This window comes from Oncorhynchus mykiss, chromosome 11 (assembly GCF_013265735.2).
Source record: "Oncorhynchus mykiss isolate Arlee chromosome 11, USDA_OmykA_1.1, whole genome shotgun sequence".
NCBI lineage: Eukaryota > Metazoa > Chordata > Actinopteri > Salmoniformes > Salmonidae > Oncorhynchus > Oncorhynchus mykiss.
This window is the reverse complement of record NC_048575.1, coordinates 14,441,628-14,468,667: the sequence shown is the minus strand read 5'-3', so window position 1 is coordinate 14,468,667 and position 27,040 is coordinate 14,441,628. Positions and strand designations below refer to the sequence as shown.

General features: G+C 43.9%; 1 protein-coding gene across 2 annotated transcripts; it reads left to right on the top strand.

The window, feature by feature from the left end:
• The first annotated feature begins 11,988 nt into the window (after window positions 1-11,988).
• Window positions 11,989-27,034, top strand: LOC110536554 (E3 ubiquitin-protein ligase RNF31). 2 transcript variants are annotated; one of them, XM_036934954.1, is made up of 24 exons: window positions 11,989-12,191; window positions 12,716-12,923; window positions 13,066-13,212; window positions 14,677-14,832; window positions 14,986-15,054; window positions 15,163-15,304; window positions 15,617-15,754; window positions 15,879-16,038; window positions 19,198-19,343; window positions 19,546-19,706; window positions 19,856-20,104; window positions 20,193-20,534; window positions 21,075-21,260; window positions 21,417-21,623; window positions 21,834-22,007; window positions 22,247-22,345; window positions 22,584-22,673; window positions 23,120-23,234; window positions 23,461-23,573; window positions 23,751-23,864; window positions 24,277-24,325; window positions 24,439-24,535; window positions 26,227-26,392; window positions 26,524-27,034. In XM_036934954.1, the coding sequence occupies exons 2-24, from the start codon at window positions 12,723-12,725 to the stop codon at window positions 26,572-26,574; spliced, it is 3,372 nt and encodes a 1,123-aa protein (XP_036790849.1). In that variant the 5' UTR covers window positions 11,989-12,191; window positions 12,716-12,722; the 3' UTR covers window positions 26,575-27,034. The 2 variants fall into 2 exon arrangements, with proteins under 2 accessions (XP_036790849.1, XP_036790848.1); XM_036934953.1 differs by having other exon boundaries at window positions 15,160-15,304.
• The last annotated feature ends 6 nt before the right edge of the window (window positions 27,035-27,040 follow it).

The window sequence follows — 27,040 nt, the reverse complement described above, 5'->3', positions numbered from 1 at the left end:
GTGCCTTCAGAATGTATTCATACCCCTTGACTTATTCCACATTTTGTTGTGTTATAGGCTGAACTCAAAATGGATTCATTTTTTTTTCTGACCCATCTACACACAATAACCCACAATGAAGTGAAAACAGATGCTTCTACAAGGTATTGACTCAGAGGTGGGAATACTTATGTAAATTAGATATTTCTGTATTTTATTTTCAATAAATATTTGTTAAAATGTCTAAAAACATATTTTCACTTTGTCATTATGGGGTATTGTGTGTAGATGGGTGAGAAATTGTATTTATTTAATCAGGTTGCAACACAACAACATGTGGAATAAATCAAGGGGTATGAATACTTTCTGAAGGCACTGTAGTTACAATATGAGTGAAATAGTTTCCTTCCAAAAAATGTTAATCAAGTATTTTAAAAAGCAGCTTTTCTGTGTTGGTATGGTGTGGGCGTATACCGGTCACAAAACATATTCATGCAATGACATCATCCTCTACGAGGAAATAGAAAGCATTTTTTAAATGGTCTGTTTGAGATAGAAGCTTGAGGTGGTTAAGAGTATAGGAGAAGTCATCAACATGATTTGGGTATCAGTTAACAGAATTTTAACTGTTAAAAGTGAGATGTTTCCAGGGCAGTTCATTTAAAACAGATAATGTTTCTCTCTGCCCCATGGCAAAATGTGTAGAATTGCAGGAAATTAGCTTTAAAACGGCAACATTTTATCTCAGACTCATGACAAAATGTATAGAATAGCATTATAAAACCGCACATTTTTCTCTCTGCACCATGGCAAAATGTGTTGAAATGCAGGAAGTTTGTTTATTCCTAAAATAAATATTTCCACTTATCCTTTCACTTATACTGTGTTTTCAAAATCCCCCTCCATATACCCCTCAAAATAAACCTCAAGAGAGGGATAATAAGTAATGTCAAACTGTGTAGAATTACAGGAAATGCGTTTAAAACTATATATATATATATATATATATATATATATATATATATATATATATATATATATATATCCACAGTACTAGTCAAAAGTTTGGGCACACCTATTCATTCAAGGGTTGCTCTTGATTTTTACTATTTTCTACATTGTAGAACAATAGTTACGACATCAACACTATGAAATAACACATATGGAATCGTGCAGTAACCAAAAGAGTGTCAAACAAATCAAAATATATTTTAGATTCTTCAAAATAGCCACCCTTTGCCTTGATGACAGCTTTGCACGGTCTTGGCATTCTCTCAACCAGTTTCACCTGGAATGCTTTTCCAACAGTCTTGAAGGAGATCCCACATATTCTGAGCACTTGTTGGCTGCTTTTCCTTCACTCTGCGGTCCAAGTCATCCCAAACCATCTCAGTTGGGTTAAGGTCGGGTGATTGTGGAGGCCAGGTCATCTGATGCAGTGCTCCTTCACTATCCTTCTTTGTCAAATAGCCCAGCCTGGAGTTGTGTTGGGTCATTGTCCTGTTGAAAAACAAATGATTGTCCCACTAAGCACAAACCAGATGTCTGCAGTATCACTGCAGAATGCTGTGGTAGCCATGCTGGCTAAGTGTGCCTTGAATTTTAAATAAATCCCTGACATAGTCACCAGCAAAGCACCCCCACATCATTACACCTCACCTCCATGCTTCACGGTGGGAACCACACGTGGAGATCATCCGTTCACCTACTCTGCGCCTCACAAAGACACGGCGGTTGGAACTAAAATCTCAAATTTGGACTCATCAGTCCAAAGAACAGATTTTCACCAGTCTAATGTCCATTGCTCGTGTTTCTTGGCCCAAGCAAGTCTCTTCTTATTATTGGTGTCCTTTAGTAAGTGGTTTCTTTGCAGCAATTCAACCATGAAGTCCTGATTCACGCATTCTCTACTGAACAGTTGATGTTGAGATGTGTCTGTTACTTGAACTCTGTGAAGCATTTATTTGGGCTGCAATCTGAGGTGCAGTTAACTCTAACACACTTATGCTTTGCAGCAGAGGTCACTCTGGGTCTTCCTTTCCTGTGGCGGTCCTCATGAGAGACAGTTTCATCTTAGCGCTTGATGGTTTTTGTGACTGGAAGTTTTTGAAACGTTCCAGATTGACTGACCTTAATGTCTTAAAGTAATGATGGGCTATTGTTTCTCTTTGCTTATTTGAGCTGTTCTTGCCATAATATGGACTTGGTCTTTTACCAAATAGGGATATCTTCTGTATACCACCCCTACCTTGTCACAACACAAGTGATTGACTCAAACACATTAAGAAGGAAAGAAATTCCACAAATGTACATTTATCAAGACACACCTGTTTATTGAAATGCATTCCAGGTGACTACCTCATGAAGCCGGTTGAGAGAATGCCAAGCGTGTGCAAAGCTGGCATCAAGGCAAACAGTGGCTACTTTGAAGAAACTGAAATATAAAATATATTTGGATTTGGTTAACACTTTATTGGTTACTACATGATTCCATATGTGCTATTTCATAAATTTGATGTTTTCACTATTATTCTACAATGTAGAAAATAGTCAAAATAAAGAAAAACCCTTGAATGAGTAGGTGTGTCCAAATTTTTAGACTGGTACTGTATATAGATCGGGGGGGGGGGGGGGGCCCGTCTACTGTTCTTCCCCCTCCCAATATTGACACCTCAATTTCACCCTTAGAATGTTTATCCATATAGTAGCCAATTTTGTACAAATATAAGTTGTTTATCAGTTTTAGTAAGCAACTATTTTGACAGCATAGCCTTACGCATATTTCTAAAGCACAGCTAAAGTGATAACCTTCATATGTCCTTTCTGTAGGCCTACTCTGTAAAACACTTTTTTAAATAAAAAAATGAATCCACTCAGTGTTTGCTGAGCTCCTGCACACTGAAATATTTATATGATTTAACCTTTATTTAACTAGGCAAGTCAGTTAAGAACAAATTATTATTTACAATGACAGCCTACCCCAGCCAAACCCTATCAATGCTGGGCCAGTTGTGTGCCACCCTATGGGACTCCCAATCACGGCAAGTTGTGATACAGCCTGGAATCGAGCCAGGGTCTGTGATGGCGCCTCTAGCACTGAGATGCAGTGCCTTAGACTGCTATGCCCCTTAGGAGCCCTAATTAAGACTGTTAAGTCTGTATATTAATATGCCCTAATTAAGACTGGAAATCATAGACCCTACAAGGGTATTCAAATACTATTTGAGAAGGTTTCATACACAAATTTCCTAGGCGGCAAAGGACGGGCTGGATAATGTAATTTATAGTAACAAACACCAACCTCACAACCCATGCAACCAGAAACTGTTCACGCCCCTCTTGTTGCAAGAGAGAAAAAATTGCAGCTTTAAAGCTAATTTTCTGCAGTTCTACACGTTATAAACATGTCTCAATGGAAACAGAGATCTGTGGGGTTTCAATCCTTGACTGGACTGGAATAATGTAATTGTCCCCCGCCCTGAGTTCAATAGAGGTCTGTGCCATTTAATCAGTCCATCAGTCAGTCAATGTGTGCCCCAGACTATGGGGGAATGAGTGAAGCCAGACCCTATGTTAGAACTGGGACGAGAACAGAATATCTCCCCAAATGTTCAGATAGAGCTAGAAATACTAGATTGTTGTGAAATAACTTACAGTGAAAGTATTCTGACCACTTGACTTTTTCCACATGTTGTTACGTTACAGCCTTGTTCTAAAATTGATTAAATCGTTTTTTTGCTCATCAAACTATACACAATACCCCATAACGACAAAACAAAAACATATTTATTTTTGAAAATTTTGCAAATGTATTACAAATAAAAATGGAAATATCACATTTACATAAAACGTGGAAAAAGTCAAGGAGTGTGAATACTTTACGAATGCGTAGTAGCTACCCAGCTATCCATCAAATCGCCAGACTCATTGAAGATGATACAGTTCTGTCTGGCCTGGTGATTGGGGCATCCATCCCAGCCTACTGCTACTGCGTTGGCATGTTTCCACCAGGAATCCCTGTGTAGGCTTTAGGTGGCTCTCCCAGTTATTCCAGGCATCGCGTGCCTTCGTTTGATCCTATACTTATCATCCAGCACTGTGATTAAAGGTCTAAATCAACCGCCTGGCTTTTCCCTTTGTGATTGCATGGCAGCAGCACATTTTTCACATGCTACCCTCCTATGTCAACACTGCTCCACCTGTTTTACACCTGATTACTGTACAACACTTTATTCCCCCCCAAACAGATACAGACAGGAATGCTCTGGTTCCTGCCCAGACAGTGGGCTGAAGGAGAGAAGCTTTATACATGTAATAGAAAACGGTATGGGTTCTCTACATTGGTAGAAGGCATCGTTCTACTACCTTAATATTGATAATATTGTTCCTAGGCCGTCATTGAAAATAAGAATTTGTTCTTAACTGACTTGCCTAGTTAAATAAAGGTAAAATTAAAATTAAAAATAATTATTGTGGCAAACGTTGGTGTCTATATGTTCATTTTAGTGTAAAGTAACTTCTCCTATGGAGAACTTCTTCGAATGCAGCAATTCCAATTGGATATAACTGAAATACATCTCCAGAAAAAGACAGTTTGGGGATGATGCCCCTGGTGTGCTTGTTGTGAAATGTAATGGTTTTTCAATCAATCATTCTGTGAGTACCACTGCTCACCGAGTTGACTGCAAATCATACCTCGGAAAAAGAATGGGGTCAGAATCTGATAGTTGAGTGTGAACATCCATTATCTCTCAGGTGCTGAATAATAAAATACTGTTAGAGTGACTGACAGCTCTGCTCACTGTAAAATAAAACAGAGATTTTTAGGGTGCTGGAATGAGTGTGGGTACTGGGCGTTCTTCCTCCTGAAGATATAATGTGATCGTGGAATCATAATTGGAACTCAGCCCGTCTGACACCGATGTGTAGCATGCTCTGCATTTGGTCTGCTTTGGCACATTCCACCGGCCTATTTGAACTAAATCTGTCTGCCACATTCAAAGAGAAAAACAGGTTCATGAGAAACAGAAGAGTCATTTTTGCCTGTCAGAAGCATTGAATCAAAATGTGAACTGGTCAGTTTGGACAGGTATAAAAGGCAGAGTGGTATGTGTTTTAGCTGACGTCCATTGAAAACACATCATTGAAATCCTCCTACTTTTGTGATCTTCACAGGAACATTTAGTAGAGCAATATGGTCAATGCAGACAGGGGTTGACAGGGGTTGACATACCCCATAGCCAGTTTACAAAATAACATCAAACCCCAGTGGAAGGGTTTTTGAGTACCTTGACAGCCACACATACAGTAGCATATTCATAAGACTATTAGTGTGTATATATCATGTTCTGGGTTGTGGAAGGACACAAATATGTTGCATATATGAAGACTGTGTTGCTTGCTTGGCGGACTGGCAGTAAAACTGAGCCGTGACTTGTTGGTCGGTCAAAGACTCTTGAGATGTAGAGGGAGGCCACTGCTACCTCTCTGGGAGTCGCTGTGGTTTCCATGTTGTTTTTGAAGAACGGGAACGCAGTGCTCCGGTGTACAGTTGAGCTCTTCCTGTGGTTTGTGGGATATGTGGAGGATCCACTCACTCTGGCTCTCACAGAGCCAGGTTCTATACAACCTGGTACGGATAAAATATCACTGCTGGCACTGGGGGCCAGTAAATTAGAGTGTTTTCACTCTCAGGCGGACAGTGTGTTGTGAGTGGAAACTAGAGTGTGAATGAGTTCTTTAATATGTCTCTGTTGGCCTGGGGCTGTGGGCATGCGCTGAGGGGGCCTCTGGTCAGACTGACTGCTATGCTCTGGGGGTGACTGCAGTTCTTTATGTCCAAACCCCCTGTTGCTCTGCTGGGTCAGAGATTAAGTCTGAGCCGGACTGTGAGTACACATCTACAACCTTTGACCTTTTGGGGGGAGGGTTTGGTGAGTGAGTGAGTGAGTGAGTGAGTGAGTGAGTGAGTGAGTGTCTAAAGATTGATGTGCGAACAATCAGTCAAGGTCACTGTTGAAGGAGGAAGGGTAGAAGCAATTCATCCCTAAATGTGATGAAATTCAGCAATGTCGTTACTCAGGGTTTCATGGGGATTGACAGGGCTTGCTTTAGTTGCGCTAGCTAGAGGCCTGAATTCTGAAGCCCTTTTGAGGTCCTAAAATATTCTCTCAACATTAGGGACATCAGAGTTGATTGGAAACACACTAGACTAGATCCAGAGATTCACTCAGTGGTTAGAGAAGTTGTTTCACCCTGATCCTGGATATAGAGATGTAGGGGGTACATAACACAACAGCTTGGGGGAAGGAGAGAGAGAGAGGGAGAGAGAGAGAGAGAGAGAGAGAGAGAGAGAGAGAGAGAGAGAGAGAGAGAGGTTTGACAGGAAAAGAGGTGTTAGTATAAAGACATCTGCCATCCCCTGCCTTCCATCTCCACACACAGTGAAGCTCTCTGGTAATAGAAACCAGTGAGTCTGTCACTGGTATTAAAAATATGGAAGGGCAGCATAAAAGACCATCGTTTTTTATTTTTAAGTGTCAGATGAACTCAAAAGGACTCAAACCTTCATGGCTGTTACCCACAGTCACTTATTGTGTGGGATTTTGAAACATAGTATGAGTTTAGCGAGTGGGATGAGAGAGGAAGGAGAGTAACAGCTGAGGTCTATCTACTCAGACATTGAGATGATGAACACAAAGATAGATGGTTGAGGTTAGCTCACCCAGGGTTGGTGTGATGTTGTCAAGAGCAACATGTTTGGACATTCACCCACCATTCTGAGAATGATTCATCCTGCAATGGTAGCTACATCACACAACACTAAACACAGATATAGGAACTTACCACAGATATTGTATTACACTGAAGGTGGAGGTGGGACACAAAGCCATGTCTGTATTTCCAAAAGTGCTGTACTTCCATCATTGAGTGAAAAAAATGTGTTGCTATCCTTTCAAAGCTACTTTGATGCATCTCAAGGATAACATATCCTCAACCTTTTAAAGGTGTCACAGTGGGTAATATTCCTTTAACATCCCGTATGTGGGTCCTGATCTGAAGCTGTGACTAGTCTGATAAATCGGATTATGAATTTGAGACCCATCTAAGTGATGCGAGATGGAGGTCTGTTGTGCTTGGCACAAACCTAATTTATATGTGTGAATGGTATAAGGGGGGATAGGCTGCTCACTTACTGGTCTGAGGCCAAACCACACAACCAACAACATTGTACACTTTATGGAACACAAAGCCTTCACTATCTCATCCTGGAATATCCAAGGCCTGAGGTCATCTGCCTTTGGCATAAAGATCAGGAACCTGGACTCCATCAAAGAAATCGGAAATACAGACATTGTCATCCTACAAGAAACCTGATATAGAGGAGACGGACCCACTGGTTGCCCTCTAGGTTACAGAGAGCTGGTAGTCCCATCCACCAAACTACCAGATGTGAAACAGGGAAGGGACTCAGGGGGTATGCTAATTTGGTATAGAGCAGACCTAAATTTTACACTTGGCTAGAAATTCAAAAGGAAATGATCTTAACAGAGAAAATTGTGCTCCTGTGTGCTACCTATATCCCCCCACTAGAACCACCATACTTTCATGAAGACAGCTTCTCCATCCTGGATGGGGAAATCAATCATTTCCAGGTCCAGGGACATGTACTAGTCTGTGGCGACCTAAATGCCAGAACTGGACAAGAACCTGACACCCTCAGAACACAGGTGGACAAACGTCTGCCTGGAGGTGACAGCATTCCCTCCCCCATATGCCCCCCTAGGCACAACTATGACAACATAACCAACAGAAACGGGTCACAACTCCTGCAGCTCTGTCACATGCTGTGTATGTACATAGTTAATGGTAGGCTTTGAGGGGACTCCTATGGTAGGTACACCTATAGCTCATCTCTTGACAGTAGTACTGTAGACTACTTTATCACTGACCTCAACCCAGAGTCTCTCAGAGCGTTCACAGTCAGCGCACTGACACCCCTGTCAGACCCCAGCAAAATCACAGTCTACTTGAACAGAGCAATACTCAATCAGGAGGCATCAAAGCCAAAGGAACTGAGCAATATAAAGACATGCTATAGATGGAAGGAATGTAGTTTGGAAACCTACCAAAAAACAATTAGGCAACAACAAATGCAATCCCTTTTAGACAATTTCCTGGATAAAACGTTCAACTGTAATAGTGAAGGTGTAAACTTGGCAGTAGAAAATCTTAACAGTATATTTGACCTCTCAGCTTCCCTATCAAATCTAAAAATCTCAAATAGAGAACCGAAGAAAATGAACAACAATGACAAAAGGTTTGATGAAGAATACAAAAATCTAAGAAAGAAATGAGAAACTTGTCCAACCAAAAACATAGAGACCCGGAAAATCTGAGTCTACGCCTTCACTATGGTGAATCACTAAAACAATACAGAAATACACTACGGAAAAAGAAGGAACAGCACGTCAGAAATCAGCTCAATGTAATTGAAGAATCCATAGACTCTAACCACTTCTGGGAAAATTGGAAAACACTAAACAAACAACAACACAAAGAATTATCTATCCAAAATGGAGATGTATGGGTAAACCACTTATCCAATATTTTTGGCTCTATAACAAAGAACAAACAGCAAAAACATATATATGATCAAATACAAATCTTAGAATCAACTATTAAAGACTACCAGAACCCACTGGATTCTCCAATTACCTTGAATGAGCTACAGGACCAAATAAAACCCTCCAACCCAAAAAGGCATGTGATGTTGATGGTATCCTCAATGAAATGATCAAATATACAGACAAAAAATTCTAATTCAAAAACACACATGTTTCTTCCCAAGTGCCATGGGGAGAGACAGAGATGCAGCTTAAGCCCCACCCTCTTCAACATATATATCAACGAATTGCCGAGGGCACTAGAACAGTCTGCAGCACCCGGCCTCACCCTACTAGAATCTGAAGTCAAATGTCTACTGTTTGCTGATGCTTCTGCCACCAACCAAGGAGGGCCTACAACAGCACCTAGATCATCTGCACAGATTCTGCCAGACCTGGGCACTGACAGTAAATCTCAGTAAGACCAAAATTATGGTGTTCCAAAAATGGTCCAGTCGCCAGGACCACAAATACAAATTCCATCTAGACGCCGTAGCCCTAGAGCACACAAAACTATATATATCTTGGCTTAAACATCAGCGCCACAGGTAACTTCCACAAAGCTGTGAATGATCTGAGAGACAAGGCAAGAAGGGCATTCTATGCCATCAAAAGGAACGTAAAATTCGACATACCAATTAGGATCAGGCTAAAAATACTTCAATCAGTTATAGAACCCATTGCCCTTTACGGTTGTGAGGTCTGGGGTCCGCTCACCAACCAAGAATACACAAAATGGGACAAACACCAAATTGAGACTCTGCATGCAGAATTCTGCAAAGATATCCTCCGTGTACAACATAGAACACCAAATAATGCATGCAGGGCAGAATTAGGCTGATACCCGCTAATTATCAAAACCCAGAAAAGAGACGTTAAATTATACAGCCAACTAAAAGGAAACGATTCCCAAACCTTCCATAACAAAGCCATCACCTACAGAGAGATGAACCTGGAGAAGAGTCCCCTAAGCAAGCTGGTCCTTGGGCTCTGTTCACAAACACAAACAGACACCACAGAGCCCCAGAACAGCAACACAATTAGACCCAACCAAATCATTAGAAAACAAAAAGATAATTACTTGACACATTGAAAAGAATTAACAAAAAAACAGAGCAAACTAGAATGCTATTGGGCCCTAAACAGAGAGTACACAGTGGCAGAATACCTGACCACTGTGACTGACCCAAACTTAAGGAACGCTTTGACTATGTACAGACTCAATCAGCATAGCCCTGCTATTGAGAAAGACAGAGAAAGACCGCCCTATCCACATCTGGCTCTCAAGAGAAGACAGGCTATGTGCACACTGCCCACAAAATGAGGTGGAAACATGAAGTGGAGGCATCTTATCTTTAATGGCACTACTGGCACTTTTTGGCAAGTCGCCAGCAGCATCAACACACGATTAATACTTTATGATAACTAGAGTGAAAAGTCATAGGAGAGGAACTGCCTGGATTCTGAAATTGACCTGCATTCGCATTAGTTCTACTCTCTCTCTCTCTCTCTCTCTCTCCCTCTCCCTCTCCCTCTCCCTCTCTCTCTCCAATGTTGTCTCCATAGACAACATTGGCAGTAGAATGCCCTTACTGAACAGCTTAGTGACTTTCAACGTGGCACCATCATAGGATGCCACCTTTCCAACAAGTCAGTTCGTCAAATTTCTGCGCAGCTAGAGCTGCCCTGGTCAACTGTAAGTGCTGCTATTGTGAAGTGGAAATGTCTAGAAGAAATAATAGCTCAGCCGCGAAGTGATTAGGCCACACAAGCTCACAGAACGGGACCGCCGAGTTTTGAAGCGACTAACATGTAAAAACCGTCTGCCCGCAGTTGCAACTCTCACTAACCGAGTTCCAAACTGCCTCTGGAAGCAACGTCAGCACAATAACTGTTTGTCGGGAGCTTCATGAAATGGGTTTCCATGGCCGAGCAGCCGCACACAAGCCTAAGATCACCATGTGCAATGCCAAGCATCAGTTGGAGTGGTGTAAAGCACGCTGCCATTGGACTCTGGTGCAGTGGAAACGCGTTCTCTGGCGTGATGAATCACTCTTCACCATCTGGCAGTTCAATGGACAAATCTGGGTTTGCGGATGCCAGGAGAACACTACCTGCCCCAATGCGTAGTGCCAGCTATAAAGTTTGTTGGAGGAGGAATAATGGTCTGGGGCTGTTTTTCATGGTTCGGGCTAGGTCCTTTAGTTCCGGTGAAGGGAAATCTTAATGATACAGTGTACAATGACATTCTAGACGATTCTGTGTTTCCAACTTTGTGGCAACAGTTTCAGCATGACAATGCCCATGCACAAATCAAACACCTTCAGGATTAATTGGACCGCCGACTGGGAGCCAGGCCTAATCGCCCAACATCAGGCCCGACCTCAACCCCATTGGGATGAATTGGACCACCGACTGCGAGCCAGGCCTAATCGCCCAACATCAGTGCCCGACCTCAACCCCATTGGGATGAATTGGACCACCGACTGCGAGCCAGGCCTAATCGCCCAACATCAGGCCCGACCTCACTCATGTTCTTGAATGGAAGCAAGTCCCCGCAGCAATGTTCCAACATCTAGTGGAAAGCCTTCCCAGAAGAGTAGAGGCTATTATAGCAGCAATGTTTCAACATCTGGTGGAAAGCCTTCCCAGAAGAGTAGAGGCTGTTATAGCAGAAAAGGGGGGACCAAATATTGGAATGAGTTGTTCGACAAGCAGTTGTCCAAATACATTTGGTCAAATCGTGTATGTCAGTACAAGCCTGAGTTAGATATTAGATATCACATAAAGGCCCTTCCCTGAAGAAAGGTCATTTTGTTGTTATGGCTCAAGCCCTGATACTGACCACTGCCGTATGGGTCACCTATTCAGTGACCATATCATTGTCATTGCAAAAACTTAAATCACACTCTTGTGTCTTGTGAGTTCTTTTTGTCAGATCACAATGAAAAGGCACTATTAATGATTGAAATAGCAGTTGCCTCCTCTAGTGGTAAAACAGAGAAAGTACAATCTTTGAACGTTGTATATTGGGCAAATGTTGTGCTTAGATGATTAAAAAAGCTTACACACAGAAGAGTTGAACTGGTATTTAAGTTATTTCTAATACTATGAATAATGAATGAAAGCAGTCCAACCATGAAAATAATGTTTCCAAGACAGTGTTCTGTGTTCAGTTCCAAGAAGACACGTGAACTGCAGTTTGTGGCTTTCATGATTGAGTGAGTGATTGATTTATAACAATGTAATAATAACAGTGTTGTTTAACTGTAGTCAGCGTAACTACAGTAACTGCTATTATTTATAATACCACTAGAGGGTAGTGTACATCAAGGTTTATTCTACATCGCCCCCCTCGATAACAACTTCCGCGTCAACTACATTTTCACTGTTGTTGTGACTTTAGCTAGCTGTGCTTTTGAAGACATGCTTCAGAAGACCGACGTGATACTAGAAATGTAGCTACATTTTGCCTTGATATAACAGTCAGTTGGATTCATAAAGGACTTGGATCACGAAATACATCTGGAAACGCAGAAGATAAAGGTAAGGCAAACAGTGGCACTGATCTGGCTGTCATCATAAACTTTCGATGTCGCCTTGCTAGCCAGTCATACATTAGCTAGGGCATAATTACAAATAGACTTGCCAGCCAGCTCAATGTGGGGTGGGTATAATTTGTGGAACGTTCCACAAATTATACCCACCCCTCAATGTGCCACTTCAATTTCAGAACATGCACTACTGCTAGCTAACGGTAAAGTTTACAGCTATCTAGTGTCACGTGTCATTTTGAGATAAAAGTTTAAACTTCAATGTACTTACATTTAACATTTGAGCCATTTAGCAGAAGCTGTTATCCAGACAGAACTACTTATATTAGAAACGTTACCCTGGCGAGCGCTCTACCATTTGAGCTACCTTGGAGATATCCATGTTCACAGTAGACAGAGTAGCTAGGCGGTACACCCAGATACATAAGAAATGACGGTAGGCCTACCTACTGCACATCAGTCAACAGTCCCATCCCTGAGTTGACCTACTGTCATTTTATATCTCTATCCCCCCAGTGTGTGAATGATGAGTACCCAGCCTGTCCCTTTCGAGGAGGTGCGGAGGAGAGCTGAGTCCCTCCTGTCCTATTCAGGCTCTGCCCAGGCATTGAAGACTGATGTCCAGTTCATGGCCAATGTTCCCCTGTCCCTGTCTGACAAGTTTCACCACATCACAGCACAGACCATGGTGACACAGAACATAGCAGGGCAGAGCAGGGAAGAGGTGAGGTTTTATATTCAGTCCAATCCAGTTGCCCCCTAAATGTATTTTTGTCTTTTTACTGTACGCCTTGCACCTTCAGATATTCTTGTTAACCCCTCTGCCCTCCTGATCCCCTCTCCCCCACCTCTCCTCCCTCCATCAGGTCCTAGAGTCTGTTGGACGGTTGTTTAAAGCCTTGAGCATCCTGGAAAAGTATGGCTGTAACCTGACCAGCCCCAGCAGGCCCAGGTACTGGCGCAGCGTCAAGCACAACAACCCAGTCTTCAGGGCTACTGTGGATGCCATCAAGGTAAAGGAGGGAGACAGGCCTCTTTAAACCCAATTATTTTCGTTTTTTTCTCACCTTTATTTAACCAGGTAGGCCAGTTGAGAACAGGTTCTCATTTACAACTGCAACCTGGCCAAGATAAAGCGTAGCAGTGCGACAAAAACAGCAACACAGAGTGACACATGGAACAAACAAACATACAGTAAATAACACAATAGAAAAGTCTATATACAGTGTGTGCAAATTAAGTAAGATTAGGGAGGTAAGGCAATAAATAGGCCATAGTGGTGAAATAATTACAATTTCGCTAATAAACACTGGAGTGATAGATGTGCAGAAGATGAATGTGCAAGTAAAGATACTGGGGTGCAAAGGAGCAAAATAAAAATAAAACAAAATAAATAACAATATGGGGATGAGGTAGCTGGATGGGCTATTTACAGATGGGCTATGTACAGGTGCAATGATCTGTAAGCGGCTCTGATAGCTGATGCTTAAAGTTAGTGAGGGAGATATGAGTCTCCAGCTTCAGTGATTTTTGCAATTGGTTCCAGTTATTGGCAACAGAGGAACGGCAGCCAAAGGAGGAATTGGCTTTGGGGGTGACCAGTGAAATATACCTGCTGGAGAGCGTGCTATGGGTGGGTGCTGCTATGGTGACCAGTGAGCTGAGATAAGGCGGGGCTTTACCTAGCAAAGACTTGTAGATGACCTGGAGCCAGTGGGTTTGGTGACGAATATGTAGCTAGGACCAGCCAACGAGAGCATACAGGTCGCAGTGGTGGGTAGTATATGGGTGATGAAACGGATGGCACTGTGATAGACTGCATCCAATTTGCTGAGTAGAGTGTTGGAGGCTATTTTATAAATGCCATCGCCAAAGTCAAGGATCGGTAGGATGGTCAGTTTTACAAGGTTATGTTTGGCAGCATGAGTGAAGGATGCTTTGTTGCGAAATAGGAAGCCGATTCTAGATTTAATTTTGGATAGGAGATGCTTAAAATTAGTCTGGAAGGAGAGTTTACAGTCTAACCAGGTATTTGTAGTTGTCCACATATTCTAAGTCAGAACCGTCCAGAGTAGTGATGCTAGGCGGGCGGGCAGGTGCAGGCAGCGATCGGTTGAAGAGAATGCATTTGGTTTTACTTGCATTTAAGAGCAGTTGGAGGCAACGGAAGGAGAGTTGTATGGCATTGAAGCTCGTCTGGAGGTTAGTTAACACAGTTCCTAAGTTCCTATCAGGAACTTACTGCCCTTTACTTATTATTACAGGATCATTATTGACTTCCTTGTGCATAGGACAGATTAGAGTCTATTGTTTTCACTACAAATAGTCAGATTGTTCAAATAGGGAGTGGATCAATAAGCAATGTTTAAAGTGCCTTATGGGTCATAGACATAGACCTAGAGCAGTGGGTACCCAGTGATTTTTAAAGCATTTTAGTTTACGGTGGTTTATTCTACTGTCTGCTATCTTTTCTACAGGGTGGCAGGTCAGTCCTGTTTCTCTACGGTTACACCAATCAACAGCCAGACGGCCTCAGCTTCCCCGACGATGTCACGGATCCAGACGTTGGGAAGGTTGCTGCAGTGACCATTGAGGTCATGACCCTGCGCATGGAACTGGACATGCTTATCAAGGTGAACGTTCAAATGAGAGTCTAAGAGTGTTATTATCTAATTAAAATGTTTAAATTGTTCTAACTCTCAATTTGAGGATAACCACAAAGATGAGTTTCCATGTTTGATCTCTTGCTAACTCTTATGTGTTACTGTGTTGTTGTTGTCTGTCAGGGTACACATGCTCACCCAGAAATCTACAGCAATATAATCCCATCCCTTAGTCTCCCGAAGACAAACCAGGTCTGTGTAACAACGTACAGTCGAGTGGTTAATCGGTTTGTCTGTTTCTACTTCTACCTTTTTCTATGATTACTGTTGTAATTAGGGCTATTCTGCTCTCTTCAGGAGAAACCAGAGCTGATGTCTGATGCAGTGGTCATCCCACCAGGAGAGGAGCATGGGGACAGTGGGAAAGATCTTCAGCCGCTATCTCCTCCACCCAAACCGGCTGCTAGTCCTGGACTAAGACACGCCCCAACCACTCCCACCGGTGAGACAGACACCCACTCCCTGTACGAGTTTACCTGTTTGTTACCTGGCAACCTGCCCACTTCCAACCCCACTGGCATATGTCATCTGCCTGTCTGTTGTACTGTCATTGGATGACAAACTTATTACGTATTGCTTATTGCGCTTCTCTCCCTCTCTCTCTCTCTCTCCCTCTCTCTCTCTCTTTCTCTCTCTCTCTCTCTCCTCTCTCTCTTTCTCTCTCTCTCTCTCTCTCTCTCTCTCTCTCTCTCTCTCTCTCGCTCTCTCTCTCTCTCGCTCTCTCTCTCTCTCTCTCTCTCTCTCTCTCTCTCAGATGGGGGGTGTAATCTGTGCGGTGCCACTCCCTCTCTTCTCTGCCCACCCTGTGGTTCTCTTCCTTTCTGTCAGTCATGTGACCTCATCTACCACCGCCACCCGTCCAGAGCCAATCACAGGAGAGATAGAATACAGGGCAAGATATGGGTCATAGCTTTGACCATTTCAGCTCAAATCTCACTTTTAATCCAATATTTATTTAAATATTCTTACCCCTGAATATGTAAACTAACACTTATCATCTTTAAACCCCCCCTTAGAGACCTGTACCATCTGTGGTATGTCCCAAGTCTACGCTCCTTGCTCCACCTGTTCTCAGAGGCTGTGTCTGGAATGTGACAGACTGTACCATTCTCACCCTGACCGCGGGGGTCACAACAGGACACTGGTTACCCCCGCCAAACTAACAAGAGCTTTTAGGTTAGAAATGAGGATGTGTTATAATCGACTCTAATCACACATGCACACATACACACACAAACCTGATCACTCACTTCTTCCACCATATGTCCACCAGACGCGTTTTGCCCTATGTTGTTTTTGACAGATGTCTAGACCACATTTTCCATACTCGATGCACATCTGCTTCGCAAGGCTGCAGTACGGTTTGCAGCATGGAGAAGATCATTATTGACCTGTTCAACCAAAGCTAATGATTAAAACAGATGAAAGTTATTCTCATATGGACCTACTGGTTTCATCGGCTGCACACAAGGCCGCATTACAGGAATTCATCTAGGTTGTTTCTAACCTTCTGGCACATTCATCTCAAGCATCCCATCCTAGCGCAGCATCCCAACCTAGCGCAACATCCCATCCTAGCGCAGCATCCCATCCTAGTGCAGCATCCCATCCTAGCGCAGCATCCCATCCTAGCGCAGCATCCCATCCTAGCGCAGCATCCCAACCTAGCGCAGCATCCCAACCTAGCGCAGCATCCTATCCTAGCGCAGCATCCCATCCTAGTGCAGCATCCCATCCTAGTGCAGCATCCCAACCTAGTGCAGCATCCCATCCTAGCGCAGCATCCCATCCTAGCGCAGCATCCCATCCTAGTGCAGCATCCCATCCTAGTGCAGCATCCCAACCTAGTGCAGCATCCCAACCTAGTGCAGCATCCCATCCTAGTGCAGCATCCCATCCTAGTGCAGCATCCCATCCTAGTGCTGCGGACTGCTCCACTGACCAGCGGAACGTAAAGAGGAACGTAAAGAGTTTGAGGCGAAGCTTTTCTAGCCTCTCGCTTTCCTCTCACTTGTGTTTCTTCTCTTTTCTAGTCTCTCTCTTTCCTCTCACTTGTTTCTTCTCTTTTCTAGTCTCTCTCTTTCCTCTCACTTGTGTCTCTCGCTTTCCTCTCACTTGTGTTTCTTCTCTTTTCTAGTCTCTCTCTTTCCTCTCACTTGTGTTTCTTCTCTTTTCTAGTCTCTCTTTCCTCTCACTTGTGTCTCTCTCTTTCCTCTCACTTGTGTTTCTTCTCTTTTCTAGTCTCGCTTTCCTCTCACTTGTGTCTCTCTCTTTCCTCTCACTTGTGTTTCTTCTCTTTTCTAGTCTCTCTTTCCTCTCACTTGTGTCTCTCTCTTTCCTCTCACTTGTGTTTCTTCTCTTTTCTAGTCTCTCTTTCCTCTCACTTGTGTCTCTCTCTTTACTCTCACTTGTGTTTCTTCTCTTTTCTAGTCTCTCTTTCCTCTCACTTGTGTCTCTCTCTTTACTCTCACTTGTGTTTCTTCTCTTTTCTAGCCTCTCTTTCCTCTCACTTGTGTCTCTCTCTTTCCTCTCACTTGTGTTTCTTCTCTTTTCTAGTCTCTCTTTCCTCTCACTTGTGTCTCTCTCTTTCCTCTCACTTGTGTTTCTTCTCTTTTCTAGTCTCTCTTTCCTCTCACTTGTGTCTCTCTCTTTCCTCTCACTTGTGTCTCTCTCTTTCCTCTCACTTGTGTTTCTTCTCTTTTCTAGCCTCTCTCTTTCCTCTCACTTGTTTCTTCTCTTTTCTAGTCTCTCTCTTTCCTCTCACTTGTTTCTTCTCTTTTCTAGTCTCTCTCTTTCCTCTCACTTGTGTTTCTTCTCTTTTCTAGCCTCTCTCTTTCCTCTCACTTGTGTTTCTTCTCTTTTCTAGTCTCTCTCTTTCCTCTCACTTGTGTTTCTTCTCTTTTCTAGCCTCTCTCTTTCCTCTCACTTGTGTTTCTTCTCTTTCCTAGTCTCTCTTTCCTCTCACTTGTGTTTCTTCTCTTTTCTAGTCTCTCTTTCCTCTCACTTGTGTTTCTTCTCTTTTCTAGTCTCTCTTTCCTCTCACTTGTGTCTCTCTCTTTCCTCTCACTTGTGTCTCTCTCTTTCCTCTCACTTGTGTCTCTCTCTTTCCTCTCACTTGTGTTTCTTCTCTTTTCTAGCCTCTCTCTTTCCTCTCACTTGTTTCTTCTCTTTTCTAGTCTCTCTCTTTCCTCTCACTTGTTTCTTCTCTTTTCTAGTCTCTCTCTTTCCTCTCACTCGTGTTTCTTCTCTTTTCTAGCCTCTCTCTTTCCTCTCACTTGTGTTTCTTCTCTTTTCTAGTCTCTCTTTCCTCTCACTTGTTTCTTCTCTTTTCTAGTCTCTCTCTTTCCTCTCACTTGTGTTTCTTCTCTTTTCTAGCCTCTCTCTTTCCTCTCACTTGTGTCTCTCTCTTTCCTCTCACTTGTGTTTCTTCTCTTTTCTAGCCTCTCTCTTTCCTCTCACTTGTTTCTTCTCTTTTCTAGTCTCTCTCTTTCCTCTCACTTGTTTCTTCTCTTTTCTAGTCTCTCTCTTTCCTCTCACTTGTGTTTCTTCTCTTTTCTAGTCTCTCTCTTTCCTCTCACTTGTGTCTCTCTCTTTCCTCTCACTTGTGTTTCTTCTCTTTTCTAGTCTCTCTTTCCTCTCACTTGTGTCTCTCTCTTTCCTCTCACTTCTGTTTCTTCTCTTTTCTAGCCTCTCTCTTTCCTCTCACTTGTTTCTTCTCTTTTCTAGTCTCTCTTTCCTCTCACTTGTGTTTCTTCTCTTTTCTAGCCTCTCTCTTTCCTCTCACTTGTGTTTCTTCTCTTTTCTAGCCTCTCTCTTTCCTCTCACTTGTGTTTCTTCTCTTTTCTAGCCTCTCTCTTTCCTCTCACTTGTGTTTCTTCTCTTTTCTAGTCTCTCTCTTTCCTCTCACTTGTGTTTCTTCTCTTTTCTAGTCTCTCTTTCCTCTCACTTGTGTTTCTTCTCTTTTCTAGCCTCTCTCTTTCCTCTCACTTGTGTTTCTTCTCTTTTCTAGCCTCTCTCTTTCCTCTCACTTGTGTTTCTTCTCTTTTCTAGCCTCTCTCTTTCCTCTCACTTGTGTTTCTTCTCTTTTCTAGTCTCTCTCTTTCCTCTCACTTGTGTTTCTTCTCTTTTCTAGCCTCTCTCTTTCCTCTCACTTGTGTTTCTTCTCTTTTCTAGTCTCTCTCTTTCCTCTCACTTGTGTTTCTTCTCTTTTCTAGTCTCTCTTTCCTCTCACTTGTGTTTCTTCTCTTTTCTAGCCTCTCTCTTTCCTCTCACTTGTGTTTCTTCTCTTTTCTAGCCTCTCTCTTTCCTCTCACTTGTGTTTCTTCTCTTTTCTAGCCTCTCTCTTTCCTCATGGGAGTGTGCTCAGTGCACTACAGTCAACGAGGTGAAAGCCGCGCTATGTGTGACCTGTGAACGACCCCGTCTGGCCATCGCTTCCCTTATAGATCTGGAGGACCCGGGGCAGCCGCCACCCAACCCAGGTCACATTCATATACACGTCTCAACTGTTGAGTAGTTTTCATGTGACGTTCACTTGAACAACACATCAGTCACCTGTCCTGTCCTGTTTGAGGTGTTCACGTCACCTGTGCCTCTATATCAGTAATAATAATCACGCATTACTAGAAGCTAAGATCAATATAAGGCTGTCTGTTTATCTACCCTCTCTGACCTCTTTCATAGAGTGGCAGTGTAAGAGCTGTACGGTGGTGAACCAAGGCAGCAGTATACTGTGTGAGGTGTGTGAGCGCCCCCGTCTGGCCACCCGTCCCTCTATCACGCCAGTACTCAACAGTACTCCAGTACTCCCCACGCCAGGACCCACGGCAGACAAGGAAACAAAGGTTACACACCCCCCCCAGTGGTTTAAATACTCTCTAGAGTTGGAATGTTCTGTGAGATCTAATCATTCAAGCGTATCTTTTTGGTTTTAATCTTTCACAATCTCTCCCCGTCCCTGCCTCTCTCCCATGCTATTTCTATCTCTCTGTAGTGGATGTGTCAGTTCTGCACCTATGTGAACTCTCCTCCTGCAGTGGTTTGTGAGGTGTGCAACCTGCCGTGCAAAGATCCTCCAGTCACCAGTCCCAAGTCCCTCCTCCTGCAGTCTCCAGTCAAAGACTTTGTCCCGCCTCCTGTGATGCCCCAGGTCCCTCCGGAGATCTCTTCCAGGGTAAACATCGACATTAAGAGACAGAACCTGATGAGGGATGAAGGACTGAAGCTTGTCCATCAAATACGAGTAGGTGGCTTTTGAACTGACTCTAAATGTGAATTAAAACCACATTAACTGGTATTATTCTAACTTCTAAATTGATGTTCTTCCTCAGAAGGGAGAGAAGAAGGGAGTGGGCCCTGAGGAGGTGTACGCAGCCCTCTGCGTTTCCAGGGGCAGCAACGTCAACCCCTGTGATTGGCTGAAATCAGAGCTGCCTCACCTACTGGATGAGATCTGTGCCATGGCAGCTTCGGCAGCTTTGCAGAACTTCAAAGCAAGGGTTTCTGGGCCGCAGGATAACACAGATAAGGGGTCGACAGAGCAACAGAGTCCCAGTGTGCTGCTGGGTGAGGGAGTGCAGCTGTCCAGGGTTGAGGCCAAGCAGGCATGGCTGGCAGCAGGGGGCGACACTGAGAGAGCAGTCCGTCAGCTGCTCCGAGACAGACAGGCCAAGGTGAGAACCAGACAGTTCACCTTGTGGTTAGATTGTCAGCCCTGAGGTTGGAAGGTTGGGAGTTTGATTCCAGGCCGTGTCATACCGAAGACTGTAAAAATGGGACCAGAGGTGACTCTGCTTGACACAGATAGTCTCGTGCTCCTATGAGCCATTCCAACTCGTGCAAGGCTACTTACTGAGCTAGTCTGTGTCACAATTAAGCCTATATGCAAAGTATACTGAAGTTAAATGTTTTTGTCAGGTAGCAGAGGCTCTTATCCAAAGAGACTTAGAGGAGCAATTAGGTTTAAATGCCTTGCTCATGGGCACATCAACAAATGTTGAATCTAGTCGGCTCAGGGATTCAAACCATTGACCATTCAGTTAATGGCCCAGCGATCTTAACCGCTAGGCTACCTGCACCAAACCAACGTTTATTTGTTACGTGCACAGGGTACAGCAGGTGTAAACGTCCAGTGAAATGCGTACATGCAAGCCCCTCAACAATGCAGTAATACTAAGAGATATAAAAGAGCTGTTTCCACTCTGACTGTGTAGATGCGGGAGCTGCGTTCTCTGGGCTTCCGGGAGGCATCGCAGTGTGAGGAGGCTCTGCGTCTGAGTGGAGGAGAGGTGCGGGGGGCTCTGTCCCTGCTGCAGCGGCCCCTCCTGGAGCCCTTCCACCAGCGCATCTGGAGCGACCAGCCAGAGGCACCCATTGATGCCAAGAACCCTGACAAGCAGGTACTGCAGAGAGTGTGTGTCTGAGAGAGACAGAGAGAGAGCATGCCCTAAGTCAACTAAACTGCATTTTCCAAGGCCATAGATAACACAAATCATCTGATTGTTGTTCATCATCATCATCATCATCATCATCATTACCCTCCATTGTCCTCTCAGAGGATGTGCAGGCGCCTGCTGGCGTTGTACGAGCTGCCCAGCTGGGGGCGCTGTGAGCTGGCCCTGTCTCTACTCCAGGAGCCTGATGCCCAGTACTCCCTGGAGGACGTCATCCAGGCCGTCAGAGAGTCCCAGGACAGGGAGTTCCTCCGCCGCCTCCTCAACAACGAGTGCCCCTGCTGCCTCAGCATCTTTCCCCACAGCAAGGTGGGCTGCTGGGGGTTTGGTTGAATTTGCGTGGAATGGTGTAGCTACATTGCACTGTGTGTTGTTTTGTCATTCTTTAGGACAATTGACATACTGTAACTTTCACTTTGGTGCCCTCCTCTCTCAGATATGGTGCGTAATTTCCTATAAGATGTTAATACCGGTATGTGAGTTATTGGATTAATGCTATATATTCTCTGTACATCTCAGATGCAGTCCCTGACCTCGTGTCAGTGCTCGGTGTGCCACGAGTGTTTCACACAGCACTTCACCATCGCTGTGAGAGACAAACACATCAGAGACATGGTGTGTCCTGTGTGTGCAGGACCAGACATCAACGACCCTGAGCACCTGGACAGCTACTTCTTTACTCTGGACATTCAGGTGAGAAGATGAAGAAGAATCAACTTTATTTGGAATGGAAGATATGTAGATAGAAGTGAGAGATCCAGTTAGCAGTTACCTGTTTTATTTTTTCAGAAATTCCAATTTGAGCATTTTTGGAAAACGTCTACAATTTTGCGTCCCTTGGAGGGCTATAGGTAGATTGAAATGGGACGATCATGAGCTGCTGCTGGTTGTGTTTCATGTTTATAACATTGTTATTGATGTGGTGTGTTTAGCTGAGAGACTGTCTGGATCGTGAGGTGTACGAGCTCTTCCACAAGAAGCTGATGGAACATGCTCTGATGAAGGATCCCATGTTCCTGTGGTGTTGTCACGTGAGTGGGTTTCTAACCAGCTCCATCACATCAACAGTTACGTCTCTACTGTATTTCCATTTTCATTCAGGGAAAGTCAGTTGTCCAACTGAATGTATTCAACTGAAATGTGTCTTCTGTATCAGAGAGGTGCGGGGGGGGGGCTGCCTTAATCGACATCCATGTCTTCGACGCTCAGGGGAACAGGCTACCTGCCGCCACTCTCACCACTCTCTCCTCCCTCCTCTTCCCTTCTCAGTGCACCTTTGGCTTTATCTATGATGGAAACCAATTCAAAGTCACCTGCCCCACGTGTATGAAGAGCTTTTGTAACCAATGCAAAAAGCCTGTAAGTACAAAAGTTACCTGTTGTTACCTTGCCTGCCATGTAGTGTCATTTCATAGCCACGTGTATGTGGGACCCAAATAATGATGCCTGTCTCTCTTTCTCTCTCTCTATCTCTCTCGCTCTCCCTATATCTCTCTCTTTATCTCTCCCTCCCTCTATCGCTCCCTCTATCTATCTATCTATCTCTCCCTCCCTCTATCTATCTCTCCCTCCCTCTCTCTCCCTCCCTCTCTCTCTCTCTCTCCCTCCCTCCCTCTATCCCTCCCTCTCTCCCTCTCTCTCGCTCTCTCTCCCTCACTCTCTCTCTCTCTCTCCCTCCCTCTCTCTCTCTCTCCCTCCCTCTCGCTCTCTCCCTCCCTCCCTCTCTCTATCACCCTCTCTCTCTCTCCCTCCCTCTCTCTCTCTATCGCCCTCTCTCCCTCTCTCCCTCTCTCTCTCTGTGTCAGTGGGAAGCTCAGCACCAGGATGTATCCTGTGAGCAGTTCCAGCTGTGGAAGAGAGAGAACGACCCTGACTACCAGAGACAGGGACTGGCCGGGTTCCTGCGGGACAACGGCATCAGTGAGTCAGTCAGCCTAGACATTCTGCAGTTATTGGTCCATATTCACAAAGAGTATGATTGCTGATATACGATCAGATTTCCTTTTATAGATAATGATAAATACGATTATCTGGACAGATAGGGCCTGGTCCTAGATCAGCACTTCTACTTTGAGACTCTCTTCTCATCACCATCATCATAATTGTTATAACACAATGATGTGGCCCTTCTCATCTCTCTACGTAGCCTGTCCTCACTGCAGGTTCCAGTATGCCTTGACCAAAGGTGGCTGCATGCACTTCAGCTGCTCCCAATGCAGATACCAGTTCTGCAGTGGCTGCAACAATCCCTTCCACACTGTAAGTCACATAGAAGGGACTGCATGGAGTACCATATTTGTCACTAAATGGATTCAGTCAGAGAGAAGGATCTCCCTTTCCCCCAGGGCTTTCTTATCATACATTCCCAGCCTCATGTCTGCTTCCTTTTTCACTTTCCCTTCTTCACCCATTTCCCTCCCCCTCCCTCTCTCTCAGACGGCTTGTAAAACTGTCCAGTGTAAGATCACAGGTCTCCATGCTCATCACCCACGAGACTGTCTCTTCTACCTCAGGGACTGGGAGCCTGCCAGACTACAGGCCCTGCTGCAGGTACAGAGATGAGGGATGTTCTGGGAACATTACAGGGGGGAATGTCCTGGGAATGTTCTGGGAACGTTACAGGGGGGAAACGTTAGAGGGAATGTTATGGGAACGTTACAGAAGGAATGTTCTGGGAACGTTACAGAAGGAATGTTCTGGGAACGTTACAGAAGGAATGTTCTGGGAACGTTACAGAAGGAATGTTCTGGGAACGTTGCAGAGGGAATGTTCTCGGAACGTTACAGAGGGAATGTTCTGGGAATGTTATAGAGGGAATGTTCTGGGAATGTTATAGAGAATGTTCAGGGAATATTTCAGGGGGAATGTTTTGGGAATGTTAGAGGGAATGTTCTGGTAACGTTAAAGGGTTGTCATTTCAATGTTGTGTTTCTGAGCTGAGTTGTTTGTATTTTGTCCATAGAGGAATGCTGTTGAGTTCAACACAGACCCCCCTAATGGGACACAGACTGGTGAGAGTGACCTCTTGTTTATCCTCTCTTAGATCCCAGATCTGTGAGAACTTTACTCTATTTTTTTCTCTCTTTCTGCCCATACTTTGATTTTCTCTTTCTGTGTGACTCAGACGCGTGTGGAGTGATGGAGCAGAAGGACGAGGGGGGTCAGCAGATTGACTCACCCTGTGGAGTCCAAACTCAGCCAGGACAAGCTGGACTCTGCAAGTGAGTCACACACACACACACATAGTTGAAAATACCTTATTGTTTGTTTGTGCACTACACCCACACGCACACAAACACACAATTTAATTGTATTTAATTGTAGAGGAGAGTGGGGTAAATTGAGCGATTGTTTACATTCAGGGGGTTCAAGGGAAATACAGTATTCTTTCTAATAAAGATATCTACATATATTTCAGGATGTTGTGTATCCCTGGAAGTAATCAGAATTGTCCAAAAAAGCCTCCCGAGTGGTGCAGCCGTCTAAGGCACTACAGTGCTAGCTGCATCACTACAGATCCTGGTTCGATCCCAGGCTGTGTTGCAGCCGGCTGCGACCGGGAGACCCATGAGACGGCGCACAATTGGCCCAGTGTCGTCCAGGTTTGGCTGGCTAGGTTGTCCTTGTCCCATTGCACTCTATCAACTCCTGTGGCGGGCCGGGCACAATGCACACTGACACGGTCGTCAGGTGTACGGTGTTCCCTCTGACACATTGGTGCGGCTGGTTTCCGGGTTAAGTGGGCATTGTGTAAAGAAGCAGTGCGGCTTGGCGGGGTCGTCTTTCGGAAGACGCACGGCTCTCGATCTTCGCCTCTCCCAAGTCCGTACGGGAGTTGCAGCGATGGGACAAGACTGTAACTATCAATTGGGGAGAAAAAGTGGTAAAAATATATATATATATATATATATATGATTTGTCCAAAAAAAGTGGCCTCTTGGCACAACTTACCCCAGGTCTTGTTAAGTCGCCTACAAACGTCTATACTGAATGAAATATCACCACTACCTTTTCAAAACCATGTATCTTCATTTCCCAAACACAATTCAACACAATCACAATCGCTTTTTTGTCTTTTAATCATTTGAATCATCTTTTAACAGGTTTAACACCTAAACACTTTGCCTTGCATTATTCCTTGGAAGAAAACGTCAACTTGCCATTGGTTCAACCATTGGCTCAATTTACCCCAAGGCAAACATTTTGACGATATAATCCCACACAGCTACAAGGATGCATTTTCATGCTAGGTTTAGGACCCAATACTGAAGCTCATAGAGACACAACTGATGTATAGAACGATCTTAAAATGACCTACTTTGGTTTAGATACGAGCATCATGAAACCTCTAACACAATACATTCATTTGACTTGGTGAAAATCTGTTTTTTGGACTTAACTTGCTTTCCACTTTTTCCATGTGATTTCTTCCTTCACAGACTCCATGAAATGATGACCTCTTCCTAAATAGTTGGCCAAATTATATATTTTGTGTATGGTTTCTTAGAAATAAGGGTGGCTCAACTTACCCCACTCTCCCCTATTGAAGATATGTCATGAAATGATATTTATGCAGTTAGGCCTGAGGAGGTGTGGTATATGACCAATATACCACGGCTAAGGGCTGTTCTTAAGCATAACGCAACGCAGAGTGCCTGGATACAGCCCTTAGCTGTGGTATATTGGCCATATGCCACGAACCCCTGAGGTGCCTTATTGCTATTATAAACTGGTTACCAACGTAATTAGAGCAGTAAAAAGTAATGTTTTGTCATACCAGTGGTATACGGTCTGATATATCACGACTGTCAGCCAATCAGCTTTCAGGGCTCGAACCACCTGGGCTATAATCAATTTTAAACCACCTTTTCTGGCTGTTAGGCTGTTCTCACTCTGTCTTTCTCTGTTGTAGTAAACACTACAGAGAGTATCTGGTTAGTCTCATCAACGGACACACCCTGGACCCCGCTATTCTCTACGACCAACAAGAGGTGACAGTTGCCTGCAAGAGGTACCAGGTGGAGGAGCAACAAGGGGAGGGGGAAGACGACAGGGTGTACAAGGCTCGACTGCTGAAGGTCAGTCATCACTCAGTTAGGCTTGTGTCCTCACTGGAAGTTTGCACTAAATCGTTTCTATGTTCATTTTGATGTAGTGTTTTTGTTGTGGTTCAGATTGTGTGAAAGTGTAATTGACTCTTTCTTTACAGAAACTGATGGAAGTTCCACTTGGAGAAAAGGTTCCTCGGATGAGAAATTGATTTTAAAGAATTTATTATCCATTTTAAGGAAAGTACAGGTATCCTATTTGCAAACAGCATCGGGTTTCAAACCTCCCACCACATAGCATTATCAACCTAGCTGTTATATTACGTCTCATTGAAGTTTAACATGCTTTGTTCGTTATATGGTTCGTTAGATTTCTGAAATCATTTTGTTCACAATTACACATCTACAGGTAGTAAGTATCTCAATTTCCTCTCTGTACAAGGACAAAGCTGCAAAGGAAGACTTACAAGAAATACATTATCTCTTTCTGGTTTATTTGGATTAAATATATGAGTTTAAAATACAGCACTAAACAACTTTAGAACTCATAAGGGGAAGGTGTCTGTCATCTTCAAAATGGCAGTCAATATTGTGAGATCAATAGCACATACTATACAGAGTGTAACATTAGGGTATACCATGCAATAAAGTATTTTATTGATTTAAAAATTACTTTTG